This window comes from Podarcis muralis, chromosome 17, assembly GCF_964188315.1.
Source record: "Podarcis muralis chromosome 17, rPodMur119.hap1.1, whole genome shotgun sequence".
Classification (NCBI taxonomy): Eukaryota; Metazoa; Chordata; class Lepidosauria; order Squamata; family Lacertidae; genus Podarcis; species Podarcis muralis.
The window spans coordinates 36,754,120-36,778,289 of NC_135671.1; the positions used below are offsets into that span (position 1 = coordinate 36,754,120).

At 44.8% G+C, this 24,170-nt stretch overlaps 1 protein-coding gene across 10 annotated transcripts; it reads left to right on the plus strand.

The window, feature by feature from the left end:
* The first annotated feature begins 366 nt into the window (after window positions 1–366).
* CDK20 (cyclin dependent kinase 20) lies at window positions 367–24,170 on the plus strand. 10 transcript variants are annotated; one of them, XM_028712560.2, is made up of 9 exons: window positions 367–571; window positions 2,570–2,723; window positions 2,839–2,952; window positions 4,588–4,776; window positions 4,916–5,037; window positions 5,314–5,376; window positions 7,626–7,749; window positions 7,887–8,042; window positions 23,817–24,170. In XM_028712560.2, the coding sequence occupies exons 1-9, from the start codon at window positions 543–545 to the stop codon at window positions 23,946–23,948; spliced, it is 1,083 nt and encodes a 360-aa protein (XP_028568393.2). In that variant the 5' UTR covers window positions 367–542; the 3' UTR covers window positions 23,949–24,170. The 10 variants fall into 10 exon arrangements, with proteins under 10 accessions (XP_028568393.2, XP_028568403.2, XP_028568404.2 ...); XM_028712571.2 differs by lacking the exon at window positions 23,817–24,170 and adding an exon at window positions 12,004–12,036 and having other exon boundaries at window positions 385–571; XM_028712558.2 differs by lacking the exon at window positions 23,817–24,170 and adding an exon at window positions 12,940–13,578 and having other exon boundaries at window positions 390–571.

Below are 24,170 nucleotides of genomic sequence, written 5' to 3' on the forward strand. Positions count from 1 at the left end.
GGGTATTTATAAATTTATAAATTTATAAATTTATAAATTTATAAATTTATAAATTTATTATTATTATTATTATTATTATTATTATTATTCAAAAAACACCAGCAGCATTAAGATAAATTCAACATTGTAAATGAGTTTTGATGGATGTAATAATGGGAAACCGACTGGTACGTTTTTTGTAAAAATGAGTAGGTAAAATGTTGATCTGAAATTGCAAAACGGAAAATATAATAAAAATCGTATTTTTAAAAAAGCAAAGGGGGGGGGGGAACTCCCGGAAAAAATGGGTGGGTGGGTGGGTGGACGATGCCCGTCCAGCTTTCTATTCCGCCCCCACCTCTATAAAAGGTGGGGGAATGTGAGACTATATATTTCCACTACCTTCGCCCCGCAGAGGGAGGAGGAGGTTGCCGGCTGCAACGGAGAACCTGAGCTGTCGCCTGGGAACGACCGGGACTGCGCCCCAGAGGCTGAAGGGGAAAGGAGAGGTGCATGATGGGAAAAGAGGAGGGGATGATGCTTGCAGTGGGACCTTGGCGGGGATGCTGTACCTGGATCTGTGCCTCTACCTGTGGGTATCCCAGCTGAGCTCCCCCAGGCGCAGGTTCCTGAGTTTTGCAGGGAGCCAAGCTGGGTGGGGATGGGGGATGGGGGTGGCTGGTTGGGGTCTGTGCCTGGGGGTCCCCCTAACTCAGCCCAGTGCTGAGTGCGAATCCTCCAGTGCATGAAGAGACCCCCTCCCTCCAGGTGTGTTCCTGCAAGCAGGGCTGGCCCCCACCCAGGACAGGAAGTATCTCTGCAAATGTTGGCTCCCATCCCATGCAAGGATAAGGGGTTGCCTTGTGGGGTTAGTTCTGGAGATGTGGGGCTGAAGCGGAGGGGGGCTTTTCCATTGAGAGAAGAGGGGGTGAATGCAGCAGGAGGGGTGTGGTAAAGGTAAAGGGACCCCTGACCATTAGGTCCAGTCGTGGCCGACTATGGGGTTGCAGTGCTCATCTCGCTTTATTGGCCGAGGGAGCCGGCGTACAGCTTCCGGGTCATGTGGCCAGCATGACTAAGCCGCTTCTGGCGAACCAGAGCAGCGCACGGAAACGCCGTTTACCTTCCCACCAGAGCGGTACCTATTTATCTACTTGCACTTTGATGTGCTTTCGAACTGCTAGGTTGGCAGGAGCAGGAACCGAACAACGGGAGCTCACCCCGTTGCGGGGATTCGAACCGCCGACCTTCTGATCGGCAAGTCCTAGGCTCTGTGGTTTAACCCACAGCGCCACCTGCGTCCTGTAAAACCATGGCCAGGGTCAGGGCCGGATTTAGGTTTGATGAGGCCCTAAGCTGCTGAAGGTAATGAGGGCCCTTTAGAGGTCCAGCTGTCCTTTGTCAACAACAAATTGTCACTGTTTTTTGTGTTGAATATCTGCTATATGGTAATTTATGGACCTTTTAAGGGTGTTGGGTGTAGCTCTGCAAAGAGAAACTTCCATTCCCTGGGGTTTTTTCTGGAAAGTCTGCCCTTAACAGTTTTGGCTTCCCGCAAATAGAACTGTAATTTTGTGAAGTGTTTCCAATTTCTTTTTTGCATGCCTTCATATAACTTCAGTACCTTTGCTGGAGACCTGTGGAAGTAAATTAAATTTGACATATTTATAGATATCTGCACTAGTGTGACAATCTGGAACCAGATTAAATTTATTGTGTAGGCATACCTATAGAAATCTGTAGCCCTGCAACGATCTGGTATTGGATTAAATGTATAGTATAGGATTAAATGCAGGGACGCGGGTGGTGCTGTGGGTAAAACCTCAGTGCCTAGGACTTGCCGATCGCATGGTCGGCGGTTCGAATCCCCGCGGCAGGGTGAGCTCCCATCTTTTGGTCCCAGCTCCTGCCCACCTAGCAGTTCGAAAGCACCCGAAAGTGCAAGTAGATAAATAGGTACCGCTTTATAGCAGGAAGGTAAACGGCGTTTCCGTGTGCGGCTCTGGCTCGCCAGATCAGCGATGTCACGCTGGCCACGTGACCCGGAAGTGTCTCCGGACAGCGCTGGCCCCCGGCCTCTTAAGTGAGCTGGGCGCACAACCCTAGAGTCGGACACGACTGGCCCGTATGGGCAGGGGTACCTTTATCTTTATAGGATTAAATGTATGTATAGACACAGCTTTAGCTGAGACTGAGACATACCACTGAGTATGCATTAACAACAACAACAACAATAATAAAATTTTATTTATACCCCGCCCTTCCCAGTTCAGAAAACCGGGCTCAGGGCAGCTAACAACAAATTTAAAACAATTGTTGCAACAAAAAACAGCATAAAATAAAGTATAAAACGTGAATAACAATAAAATCAGAATTCAAAGATCAATTTAGGGGGGAAATCCATCCAACAAACATTAGATGATCACCGGGGCCAGCTGGCTGAATTACTCCTATTTGGGCCAACAAGGAGACCAGGGGAGAATTAGCTGTGGGATCCCAGAGTGGGTAATCTTCATAAAAAGAGGAGGGGGAGGGAATGAAGAGGAATCAAAGATCAGGCTAAGTTCAAATTGAAAGCCAGGCGGAATAGCTCTGTCTTACAGGCCCTGCGGAAGGAAGTTAAATCCTGGATTGTGACTGAATTCCCTTTCCTACAAATAGAGGCCACCATGGACCAATATAGCATCCTAGGCCGCATTGGAGAAGGAGCCCATGGGATCGTTTTCAAAGCCAAGAACATAGAAGTAAGTGGGGTCTCACCTTTCACCAGGGATTGACTCTCGGTATTTTTCTCAAGCTCTGGGAGAAGAATGAGTCAAGCAGGGGGAGTAGAGAGCTTTTGGGTTTCTTTCACTGCAGACAGGTGAGACTGTTGCCCTGAAGAAGGTGGCTCTCCGCAAGTTAGAGGATGGGATCCCCAATCAAGCACTTCGGGAGATCAAAGCCCTCCAGGAGATTGAGGAAAATCAACACGTGAGTAGCCGGTTTGAATTTCTTTTGTATGTGTTTACCTCAGTTTTCCTGCCAACCTAGCAGTTTGAAAGCACGTCAAAGTGCAAGTAGATAAATCGGTACCGCTCCGGCGGGAAGGTAAATGGTGTTTCCGTGCGCTGGTCTGGTTCGCCAGAAGCGGCTTAGTCATGCTGGCCACATGACCCGGAAGCTGTCTGCGGACAAACGCTGGCTCCCTTGGCCAATAAAGCGAGGTGAGCGCCACAACCCCAGAGTCGGTCACGACTGGACCTAATGGTCAGGGGTCCCTTTACCTTTACCTACCTCAGTTTACCTTAGGCTGAGAAGAAGGGAGGATGTGGTTTGGGTTACGATAGCCTTAGAAATAAGTTGTGTTAGTTGGCCAAAGCTGCTAGTTTCTTAAACCTTGGATCTGGAATTCCATGCTACTGCAGTAGGATTCAAATGAAATTGTGTCAACTGGACTGCTTTCATTTGCCAGTTGCTGTTTTTTAAAAAAATTGCACGTTTGCATTTTAAAATATTTGTCGCACTGTACAGTGGTACCTCGGGTTACATACGCTTCAGGTTACATACGCTTCAGGTTACAGACTCCGCTAACCCGGAAATAGTGCTTCAGGTTAAGAACTTTGCCTCAGGATGAGAACAGAAATTGTGCTCTGGCGGTGTGGCGGCAGCGGGAGGCCCCATTAAAGTGGTGCTTCAGGTTAAGAACAGTTTCAGGTTAAGAATGGACCTCCAGAACGAATTAAGTACTTAACCCAAGGTACCACTGTATGAGATTTTGTCTAGGCCCAGAAAAAGAAACGCAATCAATAAATAAATATTGGAGATGGGAGGTAGGGCTGATGCTGAGGCAAAGATGTGCCTAAAGCCATTTCATTGGTTTATGGCTGAGGTGGGATTTGAGGGGCAAGGGCTGCGACACAGTTGTAGAGGATCTGCTGTGCATGCAGAAGATCCCAGATTCGACCCCCATCGGCATCTCCAGAAACATAGCTGTCAATGTTTTCCTTTTTTTAAGGGAAAGTCTCTTATTCTGAATAGGATTCCTCACAAGAAAAGGGAAAAGTTGACAGCTATGTCCAGAAAGGGCTGGGAAAGTTTGCTGCCCAAAACCTGGAGTTCCGCTCCTGGGTTCCTGTGAGGACTTCCTGATTTCTCTCTTGGCCTTTCTTTCTTTCTGTTTTTAATGATCTTTTTATTTGATTTTTTAAAAAAAGAAGAAAGAAAAATAAAATGAGCATACATCAATAAACAGTACAAAATCCAAATATCGAGATTACTCTGAATCTCCTGACTTCCCCCCATCCCTTCCATGCGTCCTTTTGATTCTGTTTTCAATTGCATAACTATACTTCTCCAGTTTTTCATCTTCCTAGTTTTTGTATACATTCTGCTACATTACAAGTGTATTTAAAATGCTAATGTTTTGACCCGTTTACAATGGTTTTGTATATGCATTATAAACATTTCCCATTCTTTTTAAAATTTCTTATTGATTCCTGAGCTTCCCAGTTAATTTTGCCATTTCGGCATAGTCCCATCAACTTGATTTCCCATTCTAGTCTCTCGGCCTTTTGGCCACTACACACTGAAGAGTCAGAAGGCAACTCCTCCTCTCCTTCTCCCCAGGTGGTGAAGCTGAAGGATTTCTTCCCCCACGGCACAGGCTTTGTGCTCGTCTTCGAATACATGCTGTCCGACTTGTCGGAGGTCATCCGCAACTCCGAGCAACCGCTCACCGAGGCCCAAGTCAAAGGCTACATGCTGATGCTGCTCAAGGGGGTGGACTTCTGCCACGCCAACTCCATCATGCATAGGGTGAGGCCTGCTCTGGCTCCCAGATTGCTTTCTTCTCCCCGAGATCCCATCTCCCCTTTTCTCACCTGTTTGCGCTGTACCCCTCGGCTCTCCCGTTAAAAACTGCAGGCATTTCCGAACCCCTCCCTGTCCTTTTCAGGATCTGAAACCGGCCAATTTGCTGATCAGCTCCATGGGTCAGCTGAAAATTGCCGATTTTGGCCTGGCCAGGGTGTTCGCCAGCGATGGAGAGAGGCTGTATAGCCACCAAGTGGCCACCAGGTGAGTCGGGATGGGCAGGGGGTGTGGGCTGAGCATAAAGCCAGGGAACCAACCCCTTGCTCCTGCTGGAACGACCACAACAAGAAACAGTTCTCCTTCCATGGCGCTTGCAGTCTGGCTTAGCATTGAGAACGCTGTGGAGTCTGATGGCTGCCAGGAACTGTCTCTTGAGATCAGTGAGAAGTGTTGAGCCTGGTGGCTGGAGCTGGGAAGCACTAGAGGCAAATGAGTTTTGGTATCCTCAAAGATGTGACTCGCCTAACCTTTCTGTATTAGGTGGTACCGGGCTCCCGAACTCCTGTACGGCGCTCGGAAATATGACGAAGGTGTGGATCTCTGGTGAGTATATTTGCCCTGTCTTTTGCTACAAAGCAGGGATGGGAAACCTGTGGCCCTCCAGATGTTGTTGGACTACATCTCCCATCATCTCTGACCATTGGCCATGCTGTTTGCTGAGGATGGTGGACGCCTGAAGGCTCACCGCAGCTTTCCCGTGTTATAAGAAAAAAACTGCTCCTTTTCCCTTATGGGGTACCCAAGAGCCCATATAGAGTCCTTTTTTACATTCTCTATTGGTAGGAGAAAATAACAGAGGCAAAATATTGAGAAGCAAAGCAGCTAGTAAGCCTGATCTTTATTAAACTGTTGCAAGAGGATGCTCCCCTCACACGCAGGAGAGAGGAGGAGGATCCAGAACCATGTGTGCAAACCTTTATATAGACTTTCGAACTGCACACCCTGGAGCCCAAGACCACCCCCCAATACATCATACGTACATCAGAGAAGGGGAGGACTACAACAGAAATATGAGCGTGTTGTTTTTATCTTGTTTGCTGATTGGATTACCTGGGCATCCTGGCCACTCTTTTGTTATGATAACTACTCAGTTCCTGAATCCACAGGATCACCCTATTCATATCTTAAATGTGCCCTTGAGACAGGATTTGTGAGCAAAGAGACAATGGGGAGGCTCCTCGTTCCCTTCGACCTTGCAGAGAAATAGTTGAGGTCAATTTGGAAGAGACAAAATGGTTTCAGGATTTTTCCTGTACTGATTCAGACATGTGGTTTATATGTGTTTGCCTGGTACGTTTATTTTATATCTTAGACCTTATAATTCTCATAACACCCGTCTCTGCTGTGCAGAATCCTTCCATCCCCATGCTGTCTTACAGATCTCTCTTCCTAAGGCTGGGAAATTCATCCCACTCCATACAGGTGGCGTCCTCAGTGCAGCAGGACAGACCGGCCACCTTTCTCTTGGTGAACAAGTCCTGCAGTTCCTAAGCAACTGTTACAGATTCACTGTGTGCAGCCAGTAATAGTGCAGCATGTGGGGGTGGCGTGAGATAATGGGGGTGTCTGTTGCTGCTGAAACCCCCCCTCCAGATTTCCTAGGCACGTATGACTTTTGGCTAGTGAGTGCGTCAGCCTGGAGTTGCTTCTGCACATATAAACGGCCTCGGCCCAGTATACCTGAAGGAGCGTCTCCACCCCCATCGTTCTGCCTGGACACTGAGGTCCAGCTCCGAGGGCCTTCTGGCGGTTCCCTCACTGTGAAGTTGCAGGGAACCAGGCAGATGGCCTCCTTAGTAGTGGTGCCCGCCTTGTGGAATGCCCTCCCATCAGATGTCAAGGAAATAAACAACTATCTGACTTTTAGAAGACATCTGAAGGCAGCCCTGTTTAGGGAAGTTTTTAATGTTTGATGTTTTATTGTATTTTTAATATTTTGTTGGGAGCCGCCCAGAGTGGCTGGGGAAACCCAGCCAGACGGGTGGGGTATAAATAAAATATTATTATTATTAAAATTAAAACTTATATTGGAGCCCAAGATGAGCCTCAGGGCAATGATATACTACAGAGATCAACTGGTTTAGTCATCATGCAGAAGGAATCTTGTCAACTGTGGCTTTGTGAGCATGAGGAACACATTTAATACTTGTTTATGTACTGCTTAGTGGCCAAATAGGCTTCTAAGGCGTTTACAAAATAAAAAAAGGCAGATTACACAAACCTTTCATATCCTTTAATAGGATTTGCTTGGGGTGTCTCTGTGTCTGGAAGACATATACACTATAAAACGAAGCCAGTTTGGTGCCTATTTAACTATCAAGCCTCTCAGCTAGAAATCCAAAATTTCTTCACATCCTTGCCGCAGTACAAAACTGTCCAGTTCCACACCAGTTTGAATATGCAGTGCAGAACCCAAAACAAGGATGTGGTTGGTTTCTGAGCCTTGTGCATTTGACCTCTCTTTTGACCTGTTTCAGCCATCCACCATCTCTCTCCAGTGTGGTGAGAGCCAGTGTGGTGTAGTGGTTAAGAGCGGTAGTCTCGTAATCTGGAGAACTGGGTTCGCGTCTCCGCTCCTCCACATGCAGCTGCTGGGTGACCTTGGGCCAGTCACACTTCTTTGAAGTCCCTCAGCCCCACTCACCTCACAGAGTGTTTGTTGTCGGGGAGGAAGGGAAAGGAGAATGTTAGCCGCTTTGAGACTCCTTCGGATAGTGATAAAGCGGGATATCAAATCCAAACTCTCTCTCTTTCTCTTTCTCTCTCTCTCTCTCTCTCTCTCCTTTGACCAGGGCTGTGGGATGCATCTTTGCCGAACTTCTCAACAACTCCCCACTTTTCCCCGGAGAAAACGATATTGAGCAGCTGTGCTGTGTCCTCCGAGTCCTTGGGACCCCCAACCAGAAGATCTGGCCGGTGGGTTTGGTAGTTAGGGTATTGCCCACAGGGGTTGTGGGTCAGCGTCCCGTGCTTTTGTCTCTGGGAGGAATGGGGGCATTTTAAAAACAAAGAAGCTTGGGAGCTCACCTTTCCCAACTTCTGTTTGGGAGCAGGAGATCACAGAGTTGCCCGACTACAACAAGATTTCCTTCAAAGAGAAGCTGCCAATTCCTCTGGAGCAGGTGGTGCCCGACGCCTCCCCACAAGCCGTGCAGCTCCTGAAACAGTTCCTGGTCTATCCTTCCAAGCAGCGTGTTCAGGCAGCACAGGTAAGAGATGCAAGGAGGTTCCTAGCTGGCCTTTGCAGATACCAGAGCAGGGAACAGGGCGAGGAATTCTCTTGGGTTGTGGGAAGTGAGTACAGTGGTGCCTCGCAAGACGAAATTAATTCGTTCCGCGAGTTTTGTCGTCTTGCGATTTTTTTCGTCTTGCGAAGCACGGTGTCGGAAAAGTTTTGGAAAAGCTTCAAAAATCACCAAAGTCTTCAAAAACCTCAAAAAAGGCTACCACACCGCGTTCTATGAGTTGCTCCTCGAAGTCAAGTCGCAACTGTATTAACGGTGTTAAGAAAAAGGAAACAAACTTGCAAGACGTTTCCGTCTTGTGAAGCAAGCCCTTAGGGAAAATCGTCTTGCGAAGCAGCTCAAAAAACAAAAAACCCTTTCGTTTTGCGGGTTTTACGTCTTGCGAGGCATTCGTCTTGCGAGGCACCACTGTACAATCATACCACAGGTTATAGCCGTTTCAGGTTGCGTTTTTTCAGGTTGTGGACCGCCGAAACCCAGAAGTACTGGAATGGGTTATGTTATGTACTGAGTTGAATAGGATCCAAAATGCAGCAGTCTGATTGGTCCTAGAAGAATAGGATTCAGAATGCAGCAGTCTGATTGGTCCACAGGAGCCACCCAATCCAGCTCCAGGTGGAAGGGAATCCATAACCTGATTGGCCTACAGGAGAATCCCGGAATTAGCCAATCACGTGGGGCCCATTGTGTAAATAATGTATATAAAGCAGACATTCTGGGGGAACTTCCATTCCTCCTCACCACTATGAGCTGAATAAAGAGCATGAAATCCACTCTCGACTCTGAGTATATTTCAGGTTACTTCAGCGGTCACGCATGTGGAGAAGTGCTAAATTGCGCTTTGCGCATGCGCAGAAGTGCCGAATCACAACACGCGGGTTGCAAATGAGCATCCCGCATGGAACACGTTCGCAACCCAAGCGTCCACTGTACTGGGTGCACGCTGTACAGTGGTACCTCAGGTTACATGAGCTTCAGGTTACATGAGCTTCAGGTTACATACACTTCAGGTTACAGACTCCGCTAACCCAGAAATAGTACCTCGGATTAAGAACTTTGCTTCAGGATGAGAACAGAAATCGTGCTCCGGTGGTGCGGCAGCAGCAGGAGGCCCCATTAGCTAAAGTGGTGCTTCAGGTTAAGAACAGTTTCAGGTTAAGAACGGACCTCCAGAATGAATTAAGTTCTTAACCCGAGGTACCACTGTAATGGCTGGTCGCCATATTTCAGTTGAATGCTGTTTAATAAATATCAAAGTCAGACATGCACACCTCTGTGAGCCTCCGAGGTCTGTGCAGCTCACCAGCTGTGGGATTAGCAGGAATCTCACAGATGGATGATTGTAGAATTGGTGCTTGGAGTAGTCCTGTCATTGGGTTGTCCCTGCCACGTGGTTCCTTCCTTTTGGCCCTTTGGGGAGCATGGGGAACTGCCCAACTGGGGGAATTCTGTGCTCCCCTCTAGAATATGCTCTCCAGGTATCCTGAAAGAGGACTTCACCGTGAATGCACGCCTCTTTTAAATACAGTCATGCCTCATGTTACGTTTGCTTCAGGTTGAGTGTTTTCAGATTGCGACCCGGAAGTTACTTCCGGGTTTTGCCGCTTGCGCATACACGAAAAATGACATCATGCACATGCGCAGAAGCAGCAAATTGCTGCACGCGCAGACGTGGGTTGCGTTCTGCTCATGTTGCGAACAGGCCTCCGGACCGGATCCCGTTTGCAACCAGAGGTGCCACTGTACGTCCGTTCTTTTCTGGGCCAGGGAAGATGCATCTCACATCAACACATGCTTGGAACACTCAATGGAAAGGGCAGTTGTTGTGCTCCAAATTGCCACCAGAGGGCACCCCAGTCTATTTCCAGTGGACTTTCATGGGGCCTGGCTTTCCCATGTTCCCCAAGTGAGAGGACACTCAACTCACTGTTCGAATGTAGCTATTTATTTAGATACATGAATGGCAATTAGTAGTTGAAGTTCAGATAACGAAGAAATGTGTGTGTGGGGGGGGGGGGTAATGGAGGGGAAGGGAAGAGACAGTCTAGGTTCCGGGGTCATTTCTACACAATACAGTGGTACCTTGCAAGACGAATGCCTCGCAAGACGGAAAACCTGCAAGACGAAAGGGTTTTTTGTTTTTTGAGCTGCTTCGCAAGACGATTTTCCCTATGGGCTTGCTTCACAAGACGGAAACGTCTTGCAAGTTTGTTTCCTTTTTCTTAATACCGTTAATACAGTTGCGACTTGACTTCGAGGAGCAACTCATAGCCTTTTTTGTGGTAGCCTTTTTTGAGGTTTTTGAAGACTTTGGTGATTTTTGAAGCTTTTCCAAAACTTTCCCGACACCGTGCTTCGCAAGACGAAAAAAATCGCAAGACGACAAAACTCGCGGAACGAATTAATTTCGTCTTGCGAGGCACCACTGTACACTTAAAAGTCTTTGCCTTGCTCAGAGGTTTTTTTTAAAAAATGTATTTTTATTAAAGATTTTCTTGATTTACCAAAGTATGTGCGATGTCTCTCATATTCTTTTTTTTTCATGTAACATTTTTACAAATCAGTTTCATTTGTTGAGCCATTAGGAAGAAAAGGGGATGTGCAGAGGTTTTCAACCTTTTTGAGTCCCTGGCTCCTTTGACCAACTACATTCTTTCTGTGGCACCCCTGTGGGGCTCAGGAGCCCACCCTGCAGAGCTGGCAGCCTCTCACCCTTGTTCAAAATATATTTTTATTAATTTTTACATATCATTCCCAATAATCATATAGCATATTTTCTTATCTTATACAATGTTTTGGACTTCCTTCAACCACATCTGAAGATTTTTCAATCTTCATCACTTAATCTACGTTTCTTAATTTCCTTATTACTTTTAATTGTCCTGAACTAATAATTCTCCTCATAATCTTCTCTGCAATATTTTGCACAATCCTCCTTACAAATCTTCTGGCAGTCCTGCTGCCTCTCACCCTTTTTCAAACATCCTCCCTTGTGGAGGGTTCCCTCAGCCTCCTCTCTCCTCTCCCCTTGGGAGTCCTCTGGGCAGCCACTGCTACCGTCCCTGGTCTCTGATCTGCCCCTGCCCCAAAGAGAGGTGCCTCCTCACACTGCCCCACAGGGGCCTGGGACTTCTCTCTGCATTCCCAACAGCAAGGGCTGGTGGACTGGATAGCTTGCTTACTCCGAGGCCACCTCAGCTCCTGGCAACCAGCCCCTCATGGCAGCCCCTCCAGAGGCACTATTCACCTAGGGAGCTTGCAGCCAGGACTGCTGCAACAAACAGCTGTGCAAGCGTTTGGGAGGCAGAGACAAAAGAGGACCTCAGAAAAGAGAGGGAAGGAAAGAGGGACAGAGGCCAGGGTTGCCCACGGCACCCCAGACCATCATTCAAGGCAACCCAAGGGGCCACGGCACACTGGTTGAAAACCTCTGTCCTAGAGAATCCTGGGAATGGTAGCTTACCCCTCGCTGAGCTGCAATTCCTGGCACCCTTAACAAATTACAGTTCCCAGGATTCATTGAGGAAAGTCTTTAAATGTGTGTTAAATGTGCTTTAAATTTATGGTATGGATGAGATCCCAGTTTGCATGCACAGGGCCTTCTTCAGCCTCCATGCACAACTTGGTTTACCTCTGAATACCATGATTTAAAGCAAATGTGGAGAAACCCACCATCACCTTCAAGCCTGTGAGCTGGCAGAGACCTCTTTTTGCTGGCTGCTTCTGGGCTGCAGGCACACCAGACACTTGAAGCACGTGGCTCCTCCAAGGGATCCTGGGAATTGTAGTTTATTAAGGGTGCTGGGAACTGTAGCTCTGCGAGGGATAAACTACCGCTCCTTAGATTCTTGGTGGAGGATTTGCTTGCTGGGCTAGTTGGCCCTTGGCTTCATCCAGCCCAGCCATTCTGTACTTCCTTCTCCAGGCGCTGTTGCACCCCTGAATGAAGAAATTTATTATTTCGGTCACAGACCAGTTCCAGCCCACATACAATATCAAGGAAGTCATAAAACACGATAGGGATACATTTGAATTTGCAATTAGGTTATAACAGGGACAATACAGTGGTACCTCGGGTTAAGAACTTAATTCGTTCCGGAGGTCCGTTCTTAACCTGAAACTGTTCTTAACCTGAAGCACCACTTTAGCTAATAGGGCCTCCTGCTGCTGCCACTGTGCCGCCACCGTGCAATTTCTGTTCTCATCCTGAAGCAAAATTCTTAACCTGAAGCACTATTTCTAGGTTAGCGGAGTCTGTAACCTGAAGCGTATGTAACCTGAAGTGTATGTAACCCGAGGTACCACTGTACAGATATAAAGGTAAAGGTACCCCTGCCCATACTGGCCAGTCGTGTCCGACTCTAGGGTTGTGCGCCCATCTCACTCAAGAGGCCAGGAGCCAGCACTGTCCGAAGACACTTCCGGGTCACGTGGCCAGCGTGACATCGCTGCTCTGGCGAGCCAGCGCAGCACACGGAAACGCCGTTTACTTTCCCGCTATAAAGTGGTACCTATTTATCTACTTGCACTTAGGGGGGCTTTCGAACTGCTAGGTTGGCAGGCGCTGGAACCGAAAGACGGGAGCTCACCCCACTGCGGGGATTCGAACCGCCGACCATACGATCGGCAAGTCCTAGGCACTGAGGTTTTACCCACAGCGCCACCCGCGTCCCATCTGTACAGATATAGCTACAGTTAAAAAATATACAAATTAAAACTTGGTCATTAACATATAACCTATAATTATCATTTAAAACCTTAATCATTACGATAGCACAGCTTGTTCCCTAAGTTTTATGGCAATCGCACAGCCCTTGGCTTCATCCAGCCCATCCATTCTGTACTTCCTTTCCTTCTGCAGGCGCTGTTGCACCCCTATTTCTTCACTCCCCCGCTCCCTGCCCACCACCTGGAGCTGCCCATCCCTCAGCGCGGGGGCAAAAAAGCCCACCAGGGCCCCCAGCACCAGCGTGACTTCCATGTGGAGCAGCCTCTGGAGGAGTCAGTGGTGGACCTGGAGCTTGTGGCGCCTTACGTGGTTGACGTATGAAAAGAGGGTCTCTTTGCTCTCCGTGGGGCAGCGGGATTTCTGCTGCCCCTCTCTTGGGTCAGGAGAGCTAGTTCATCTCAAGCCGCTTCATTGAACTGGCAGGAATGGGGTGGCAGAAGACAGAACTGAAGCAGGGGCAGCTGGCAGTGTGGACAAGGGAAACTTCTCTTGCCTGAAATCCCCCTTGATGCTGCCGTGAAAGAGACAGGAGCCCCGTTCAGGGCAGGAGTGGAACAATTCCTTTTTCCTCTGGAGCAGAGTTGGAAACCTTGGGCACAAAGCGCTGCCAGACAAGTTGGCCTTGCCAGCCTCTTCTCCATAAAAACCACCACTTTGGACCTTTCCTTCCAGGACTTTGGGGTGCTTTTAGCTCCCTGGTTCTGTGGTGAAGCTCTTTTGTAGCAGCTCCGTACCAATGTTTTGTAATTAAATGATTTGTTAAAACAGTGAGCCAAATTCCTGGTCTCTTTCTTGGATCAAAGACGGTGAACTTGCTTTGTTAAGGAATATGGTACCTGGTGGTTGTGGCTTGCTGGGCTGTAGGTTTGCCATTAAAATACCCCAGTGGCTCTTTTGGGTATTTGCTCTGTTCAAAAGGCTTTTCAGTCCTGGCATGGTTTAGAATGTGACCTCGTGTGTAAACTCCAGAGCTGATGCAGAAACGATTGTTTTGTGGGGGCAGCTATAAGAGGGGAAGGGAACAAACCAAGAGGAATTGATGGGTAGATGGTCACCACTGTTTTTGTTTTTGTTTTTTTAATTCTTTTTTTTTATTGATTATTCCATAAAAAGAAAAACAAAGATAACACACATATAACAAAGACAACAACACAAAAAAGAAAGAACATACAGAAAAAACAAAAGAAACAAGTAAAAGGTACACATAATTATTGTTTTTACAATCTCCTATAACATAGCTGTTTCTTTCAGGACTTCCTTCAGCTTGGCCGCAAGTCGTTCGAAGCAATAAATAAAGTTACACGTTTCATCTTCTATATTGTTATTGTCATTGTCTCCAATTTTGTTCTCTCTTTTCCTTACCCAATAACCCGTAGTCTATCACAGTGCATCTTTAAATTCCTTTAGCGTTATTTGTCCATCACTAATACCTTCCAGATAATCTGCGTACTTTCCCCAATCCTTAATGAACACTTGGTCTTTTATATATCTAATTTTCCCCGTTAATTTATCGAGTTCTGCATACTCCGATAGTTTAGATCTCCACTCCTCCGTTGTTGGGATTTCCTGCTGTTTCCACCTCTGAGCTATTAAAACCCTTGCTGCTGTTACCGCATAGTATACCAATCTGCGATCCTCCTTTTTTATTTCTTGTCTTAGCATCCCTAATAAGAAAATTTCTGGTTTCTTTACAAACGTGTACTTTAGTATCTTTTTTAATTCGGTATAAACCTTCTCCCAAAACAGATTTACCCTTCCACACTCCCACCACATGTGGTAAAAGGAGCCCACTGCATCTTTACACCTCCAGCACTTATTATCCACCTTATACATCTTTGAAAGTTTCATGGGTGTCAGGTGCCACCTGTAAACCATCTTCATGACATTTTCCTTTATCACAGTACACGCCGTAAAATTCAACCCGTCTCTCCATAATCTTTCCCAGTCCTCGAATTGTATACTATGCCCTATATCTTTTGCCCAGCGGATCATCACTGATTTAACTTCCTCGTCTGCTAAATTCCAGTCTAGCAGCATCCTATACAACTTGGATATGTTTTTCACTTTATTATTTATTATTTCCGTCTGAAATTTCGAGTCATTGTCCGCATAGCCTCTTTCCTTGATGTCTCTGCTAAGCATCTGGTTAATCTGTTGGTGATGAAGCCAATCGTAAACATACTCTTTTATCTGTTCATAAGGTTTTGTTCTCCATTTCCCATCCACTTTGATAACTAACTGGTTATATGTTGCCCAGTTGCTTCTCATATTGATCATTTTTATGCTTGTTATTTCAAGGGGTGATAACCAGTGTGGTGTTTTCGGTTCTAACACATTTTTATATCTTTCCCACACTTCGATTAGCGGTCCTCTAAATATATGATTACCAAACCCCTTATGTGCTTTCATTTTGTTCTTCCATAAATAGGCATGCCATCCAAAGTAGTTATCGAAGCCCTCCAGATCGAGGAGCTCCGTATTTTCCAATTTAACCCAATCTTTTAACCAACTTAGGCAAGATGCCTCATAGTATAATTTCAGGTCTGGCAGGGCAAAGCCCCCCCCTTTCCTTTACATCTGTTAGTAATTTAAATTGAATCCTGGGTTTTTTGCCCTGCCATATAAACCTCGAAATTGTCCTTTGCCATTCTTTGAAAATCCTGCACCCTTTTATTATAGGGATAGACTGGAATAGGAACATTAGTCTTGATAAAACATTCATCTTGATCATATTCATCCTTCCCCACATTGACAATTTTAACCGTCCCCATTTTTCTAAGTCTCTCTTTACTTCCCTCCACATCGGCTCGTAGTTATTTTTATATAGGTCTATATTTTTAGGTGTTAGCCAGATGCCGAGGTACTTGACCTTTTTGACCGTCTCTATCTGTGATTGCTGTTGGATTGCCTCTATTGTCCTTGAATCTACGTTTTTATATATCATTTTTGTTTTTTTCTTATTTAGTTTAAACCCAGCCACTTCTCCGAATGATTCTATTTCCTTCAAGATTTCTTCTACTGAGGTTATAGGGTCTTCTGTCATCACTATCAAATCATCGGCAAAGGCCTTAGTTTTATACACATTCTTTCCTAACGTTACTGCTTTTATATTTCCATTTTGTCTTATCGAGTTTAAGAGTACTTCTAACACTGTTATAAATAGTAACGGGGAGAGCGGACAGCCCTATCTTGTGCCCTTCCTTATTTTTATCTCTTCCGTAACCGTACCATTTACAATCAGTTTGGCCTTTTGTTCAGTATATATTGCCCTTACCCCGTTGAAGAAGTTGTTACCTACATCCATATATTCTAGATTTCTCAACATAAAGTTCCATATCACATTATCAAACGCCTTTTCGGCGTCAATAAACATCATTGTGACTTGCTTATCAATCCTAACAGACAAAAATTCTAACATATCAATAATATGTCTTGTATTATCCCTCATCTGCCGACCTGGCAGGAATCCTGCCTGGTCCGTATGAATAATATCTACTAACACATTTTTTAACCTTTTTGCCAGGATTCCTGCGAATATCTTATAATCCGTGTTCAGCAGTGAGATTGGTCTATAGTTTTTAACCTGGGTTAAATCCGCGTCTTGTTTGGGGAGGAACGTGATGTATGCTTCCTTCCAGGTCTCTGGGATTTCTCCTTCCTTTAAGATGATGTTCATAGTCTTTTTCAAAGGTCCCACCAAAATAGATTTCATTTCTTTGTAATATCCTGCAGTAAATCCGTCAGGGCCTGGTGCTTTGCCCCTCTTTAGGTCTCTAATTACCTCCTCTATTTCCTCATTTTCAATTGGGGTATTCAGTCTTTGTTTCCCTTCTGCTGGAATTTTTTGTCCCCCTTTTTCCTTTAAGAATCTTTCTATTTTCCTTGGGGCAACTCTCTCTTGATCTTTGTACAAATTTCTATAATAATTAAGAAACTCACTCCTTATTCCTCTGGGATCAGTTCTTTCTTCCCCGTCTGTTATTATTTTATTGATTGTCCCTTGCTCTTTCCTTTTTTTGATTTGCCAGGCAAGCCATTTCCCTGGTTTGTTCGCAAATTCAAAGTTTCTTTGTCTAAATCTTTTAATGTTCCACTCTACCTCTCTGTTTATTATTGTGGCAAACTGGGTTTGCAGTATTTTTATTTTTTCTTTTGTCTTTGGGCAGTTAGGCTTCTGGACTAACTTTTGTTCATTTGCCATTATCTGTCTGAGGATCTCTTCTTTATTTTTCTCTCTATTTCTATTTTTAATTGCATTCTGTTGTATGAAGTACCCTCTTATTACTGCCTTACTTGCATCCCAAATTATGCTCTCTTTTGTTCCTTTATCACAGTTATCCTTAAAGTACTCTGTCAATTTTTCCTTTGCCGTTTCCACCACTTTCTGATCATCTAACAAATAGTCCTTTAATCTCCATCTAAAGGGTCTCTTCTCTAAGCTTTCTAGTTCTATCTCTAATGGATTGTGATCTGATATTACTTTCGGTCTTATTTCTATAAGTTTAACTCTTGGACATAGATCTTTTGAGATCCAAATCTGGTCTATTCGTGAGAGTGATTGGTTAGGTTCTGAATAGAAAGTGAATTGTTTCTCGAGTGGGTGTCTGAGGCGCCAGATGTCCACTAAACTGCAGTTTTCCGCTAAGGCGAAAAAAGATTTTGGTAGTTTCCCCTCTCTGTTTGTTCCGTCTCTAAGTCTATCCATATCAGGCGAAACGACTGCATTCATATCCCCCATTAGGATTATTTTTTGATCGACATACTCCATTAGTTTTTCTTCTAATCTTTTAAAAAATTCATTTTTACTACCGTTCGGGGCATAGATCCCTACTACCAGCATCTTTTCTCCTTGCCAGTTGATATTAACCCCTATCATCCTCCCTTCCTCATCTTTGAACATTGTTTTAGCTTCTATTTTACTACTAATATACAGTACCACACCTCTTTTCTTTACCCTATCCAGGGTTTCAAACTCATTTCCTAGCCGTTTATTAATCAACACCTTTCTATGCTTTCTGGCCACATGCGTCTCCTGAAGACAGATAATGTCCAAATTTTTCCTTTTCAAACATTGTTCAATTTTATTTCTCTTTTTTTTTGTCGTTCATCCCATTTATGTTCCAATTCCAAATTTTTAATCCCATAATGCTTAGCTTTTCCTTTCGTTACTCTTTAGAATCTTCCTATCAGTTATATATTCTCAGAATCTTCCACTTCCTCTTCTTCTTCCTCTCCCGACCCACTCCCCTCCTCTTCTCCCTCCTCTAGCACTCTTGGTTCTCCTGATGGGGCCCTCTCTCCTCTCCCTAATTCTTGCTCCTCCGTTTTTAGCTCCTTGTATTTCCTAAGGAATTTCCCAGTTTCTTCTTGGTTTATAAGCTTATGTCTTTTACCTCTGTATGTAAATGATATCCCTTCCTGGAATTCCCACCTGAACTCAATCTTATTTTTCCTCAATGTCTGCACCAGGGGTTTATAAGAGTCTCTCTTTTTAAGTAATCTAATTGGGATATCTTTAAACAAAATTATGTAATTCCCGTCTATATTCAATCTCTTTTCTCTGTTCCTTTGAAGGATCCTGTCTCTCATTTCTTTATTTTTGAAAGTAATCAAACAATCACCTGTGAATCTCTTTGCTTTTGTTGCATTGACCCGCATTCTAAATGCGTTCAGTACACTATTGGCCATTTCTTCCACTGATATACCCATCCATTCCGCTAGCTCCTTCGTCAATCTTTCTTTAACATTTTCATTCTGTGTCTCTGAGACCGCTCTCAGCCTCAGGTTCACCCCCCTCTGCCTTAGTTCATTCATCGCTATAATATCTTTTATCTCTTCCTGTGTCCTACTTAACTCCATTACATCTGATTTGATCTTTTCCTTATCCCTCTTAATATCTCTTATCTCCCCCTTTGTCCTTTTTAATCCTTCTTCTGTGAGCTGCGTCCTCCTAGATATTTCTTTTACTTGGCCCTTTAGTTCATTCACAGTTTCCTCCATTTTTTAATCTAATATCCCAATTCTTTTGTCCACCAATTCTAACTTATGCTCTACGTTAGCTTGGCTTTGCTTAATTTCTGCAAACATTTTCAGAATATCCGACTTAAAATCCACCTCCTGTTTCGAGCCCCTCCTCTCTCCTGGGGTTCCCCCATTCGTTCCTTTCTTCCCTGTATGAGACATCTTACCCCTTTATACCTTTATACCCCTCCCTCTCTCCCACCCTCTCTTAGTACCTCCCACTGTTTCTTTATTTTCACTTTTCACTTTCCTTCCTTGCTGGGATTTACATTTACTATCTCTATGTACTCCCCACAAAAAAACACTAATCCATAATCAGTAAAACCATATGCAAAAATCAGGGGCAGAACAGTTGATCCGTAATAGTACGTCGTGTGTCTTCACTATCTCAGTCGTAATCTCACTTATCGGCCAGTACTTGGTTCCTGTTGTGAGGATATTTCCTTTAAGTATGTGATGGTCCCAGAAACACACGCTTCTTCTCCTCTCCCGACCCAACTAGTCCTCTATTAGTTAGTCCAAGAGCTAGGAAGGCTTCAAAAAGCTCAATAGCAAGGAGGCATTTAAACCTAAAGAAATGAGTGCTGGGTGGTCAGGTAGGGGGGAGGGAGAGAGGGAGGGAGAATGAGTGGGGGGGGATTAGTCACGACTCACACCATCTCCTCCATCTTATTTTCAAAAGTTCGTCAAGTCAGCACACGATCTCGCTGGTTCTTAAAGTAACCTTAGTCTCTTAAAAATTTAGCGTTTTCTAACCTCAAACCTCCGTCTTCAGATTTAACAGAGGGAATGTGGCTCTACCCAAGCAGTTCCCGATGCACACTAGCAAATATCAAAGAACACTGTCCTCTTTTTTCCCTCTTCCCACAAACTTCTCTCTCAGGTTCCAAATGGCGTCGGGTGCTTCTCCACTGTTTTTGAGGTTACCAGTCACCACTGTTTTTGAGGTTACCAGCATGAGTTTGACCAAACTGCGGGGAGTAGTGGAGGACAGAGGTGCCTGGCGTGCTCTGGTCCATGGGGTCACGAAGAGTCGGACACGACTAAACGATTAAACAACAACAACTGGTCACCACTGTAGAAAAAGTAAGAATAGCCATTCAGATGCCACAACCATTAGCTTTATGGCGTGAGAAAGAAATCTGAGTCATTAAATGATCTTAAGTAGGTACTCAGGTGTGAAGTGTCATCTCCCAAAATGATAGAAAACTCTTCGATTTCCCAACATAAATCCTGGATTCTGTGTTCATTTTGATTAGATTTGCCACTCCACCCTCTTGGCAATATAGTTTTTCATTCCATCTTCCCCCACCTTGGCCTGGGTTCCTTCTTTCCTTTGAGTAGGCCATCTTAGGCCCATTAAAGGAGAGGTGTGGTTCCCTTTCCTGTACTTTTGATTTTTTAAATGTGTTAAAGCAAAACCTCAAATATAGGATCTCTTAATAGTTCAAAACATAATCAGTCTTTGTGGGGAAATCCAGAGATTGCCCTCTTGCTTAAAAACCTAGGTGTGGGCAAATCTGTCAACTTCAGTTTCTCTTAGTTTCTCATTTTCCCAATCTTAAATTCGTTCTGTGCATTTCCACACCCAGTTTGTGAGTTTATATTTAAAACGTTCTCATGAAAATGCACTACCATTTTAGTGTGAATTTCTCCAGCTGCACATTTTTGTTTGCAGTTTTGAGAAATTGCATGTTTTTGCAAAGCAATTTCCCCTAATAATATAATGAGTTCTTGCATCCTATTTTCACTGCCTCTGGTTTATGCAATTTTATACATATTACTTGGCTATAGAACTGCATTGCAAAATCCAGAGAGGTGCAAATTTTGAAAAATGGCTGCATTTTGATTTGTTTCTAGTTTCAGAAAGTGCAAATTTGTTAGGTCCACCTTTAAAAGTGAACCAAACCAAGTTTATTCCCCATCCCAACTCCAATCCTGTTGACCATTGCATGAATCCCAGATTCCTGCAGGCACTAGGCAGTCCTGCAGAAATTGGTTAATAGTTCACCAGTAGACTACATCTCCCTGCCTTAAAGCACCCCTTGAGCTGATCGTTCTTCCCTTCTGCTTTTTCAAACAATTTCCTGTTGTTCTCTCAGTTCCACTTGCAGAGGCTCCGATCCCTCCTTTCCCCCCTTGGGGTGAGGTGTCCATTGCCAGTTTCACTGGGATGAAAACCCAACCTTCCACAGCCCAGTAATTCAAAATTTCTGTCTTCACGTTGGCTGGGTGGCAAATTATGCAAGTTGCACAGAAGAATGTGGTTTGGTGATGTGATCTAAGAAGTCAATCATACTTGATGTTTCAGAAACAAACTTCATTCAACGGAAGTAGCAGTAATTTATCTGAGATGCCAGGACCACATAGCCTCAAATTGAATGTTGTGGCTAACTGCAAAATAAGACGTAGAGAAACAATTCAAAGGCAGGCACGGATGTAGGAAAGAAACTGCAAAGAACTGCAGGGTTGGAGACTGTAGCTCAGTGACAGAACACATGATTTGCATCCCAAAGGTCCCAGGTTCAAATCCCGGCATCTCCAGCAAAAGACTCTGGTCTGAAACCTAGCATGCTCTAGTTATCTCTCGCTTGGACTACTGCAATGCACTCTATGTGGGGCTACCTTTCAAGGTGACCCGGAAACTACAACTAATCCAGAATGCGGCAGCTAGACTGGTGACTGGGAGCTGCTGCTGAGACCATATAACACCTGTCTTGAAAGACCTACACTGGCTCCCAGTACGTTTCCAAGCACAATTCAAAGTGTTGGTGCTGACCTTTAAAGCCCTAAACGGCCTCGGTCCAGTATACCTGAAGGAGCATCTCCACCTCCATCATTCTGCCTAGATGCTGAGGTCCAGTGCCGAGGGCCTTCTGGTGGTTCCCTTGCTACAAGAAGCCAAGTTACAGGGAACCAGGCAGAGGGCCTTCTCGGTAGTGGCACCCGCCCTGTGGAACGCCTTCCCACCAGATGTCAAAGAGAAAAATAACTACCAAACTTGTAGAAGACATCTGAAGGCAGCCCTGTTTAGGGAAGCTTTTAATGTTTGATGTATTACTGTATTTTAATATTTTTTTGGAAGCCAGCCAGATGGGCGGGGTATAAATAATAAATTATTATATCATTATTATAGCTCAGCTATGTTCTGACACCCAGAAACCTTTGGTCAGTGTATTGTAGACAATACTGATATGTAGACACTATCCAGTGGCCTGAATCAGTGAACAGCTTCCTGAGAATTCAATATGCCCTGAGCTCAGTAGAACCTCTTTCCAAGTCTAGACTTGAAGCCTTTAGTGAGTGCTGATTACAGTCAGGACCTCTGTGGGACTCTGAGATACATGTGAGGGTCCATATGCACAGAAGCACTGTGCATTTTATTCTGAGCATGGGTTTTCTAGGTAATAAGAAAACTGCAGGGCAGCCTGTGTGTGTGTGTGTACCCAAAGTTCCACCAACACATTGGCGCTTCTGTGATGTGGGCACTGGTGCGCTGCTAGAATGTGGCAACTGACTTTCTAGTTCTTTCCTCAGCCATGAGGACTAGAAACTTGTCCTCCTCCTTTGAAACCACCAGGAATCCTAACTGAGGCAGTACAGTCACAGCCACGCAACAAACTAGCTTCTCTTAAGTTAGAAAAATAGGAGGGAGTCCAGATTGTAAAAAATTCAATTCTAGTAAGAAACGTTTTAAAAACGATAAGCTCCACTTATGGTTGTTGCTATTTATTACAGTGCAACCTCAGGCTACAGACGCTTCAGGTTACAGACTCCGCTAACCCAGAAATAGTACCTCGGGTTAAGAACTTTGCTTCAGGATGAGAACAGAAATCGTGCAGCGGCGGTGGGAGGCCCCATTAGCTAAAGTGGTGCTTCAGGTTAAGAACAGTTTCAGGTTAAGAACGGACCTCCGGAATGAATTAAGTTCTTAACCCGAGGTACCGCTGTATTATTTCTGCAAGGCGAGTTGAACGAAAGGCAGGGATGGGCAAGAACTGTGGCTCCGATGGCCTGGAACGCCTTGGTGACAAGTCCTCCCGGCTGGGGTTTCCTTGCAGACTCAGGCGTATGACAAGGCCCCGCGGCCCCTGCTACCACCAGCCCTGCCTGGCCTCTGCAGATAACTTTATCTCTGCCTTCCTCTGCTGCTGCATCATGGACAAGCTCTTGCTTCCAGCGCAACGGGTGGGGCCTGGGGGCGCCGAGAGGGTGCAGGGCCAGCCATTCCTGGGTGGTTTCTCTTTCTCGCTTGCAGCCATTCATCCTGCCTCGCCTCACAGCCTTGTTGTGAACACCCACCCACTAGTCACGATTATCCCAGAGTCCCCACACCACCTTGGTCCTTGTTTACAATTCTCGGGTAGCTGCAAAGCCGTGAGACTTGGAGTTTTAAGCGTTTCCTCCCCCCCAATTTTTTTATTGATTTTCCATATAAACAAACATAAATCTTAAGTATAATAATTCCATTTTTCTTTACATTGTTGGGTGACTTCGACTCCCCAGGCTGAATTTCAATGTATATCATTGTAACAGTTTTCCAAAACTATTTTCACGTGTAATTTACTTAATCAATTAACATCGTTCTTTCTTTTCATTTTTACTTTAAACATATTATTCTGTAACATCACTTATTTAAATCCTAGGTCAATCTGGTACTTGCAAGTATTTCTATTTAAATTATCTTAGCATATTTAGCTAAATAGTATTTAAATTTCTTCCAATCCTCCTGGTATTCCTTCTGGTCACGGACTTTTCTGGCCAGGTCGGCTAGCTCCAAAAATTCCATCATCTTCATCTGCCGTTCCTCCACTGTTGGTACTTCTTGTGTTTTCCAATTTTTGGCCAACAAAATTCTAGCAGCAGTTGTGGCATACAAAAACAATCTGACATCTTTCTTGGGCAATTCCAAACCTATTATTCCAAGTAAAAAGGCTTCTGGTTTCTTAATAAATGTATATTTCAACATTTTTTTCAATTCATTGTAGATCTTTTCCCAGAAGTCTTTCACCTTGGGCTTTTCCTATGCCACAGGCAGCACCAAACATCTTGACGCTGCCACCACCACTCAGGCCGGCAGCAGCTCCCAACTCCATTGCCGGATCCCTGTGGTTCTTTGATGGAAAGGCACTTTTCAGAAAAAAACAACTGAATCATCATAAATAGGGGAATTCTAAGCATGCTTAATTGAACATGAAAACCATCTAACCAACAGGACCTGCTTCACAGAGAATATGTTTATGTGCGCACCAATGTCAAATAGTATACTGTTATGCCTCTTTTTTAGGAAATCTAACAGATGGGACATGGTTTGTTCCTCTTAAAATGCACTTTGCCCCATC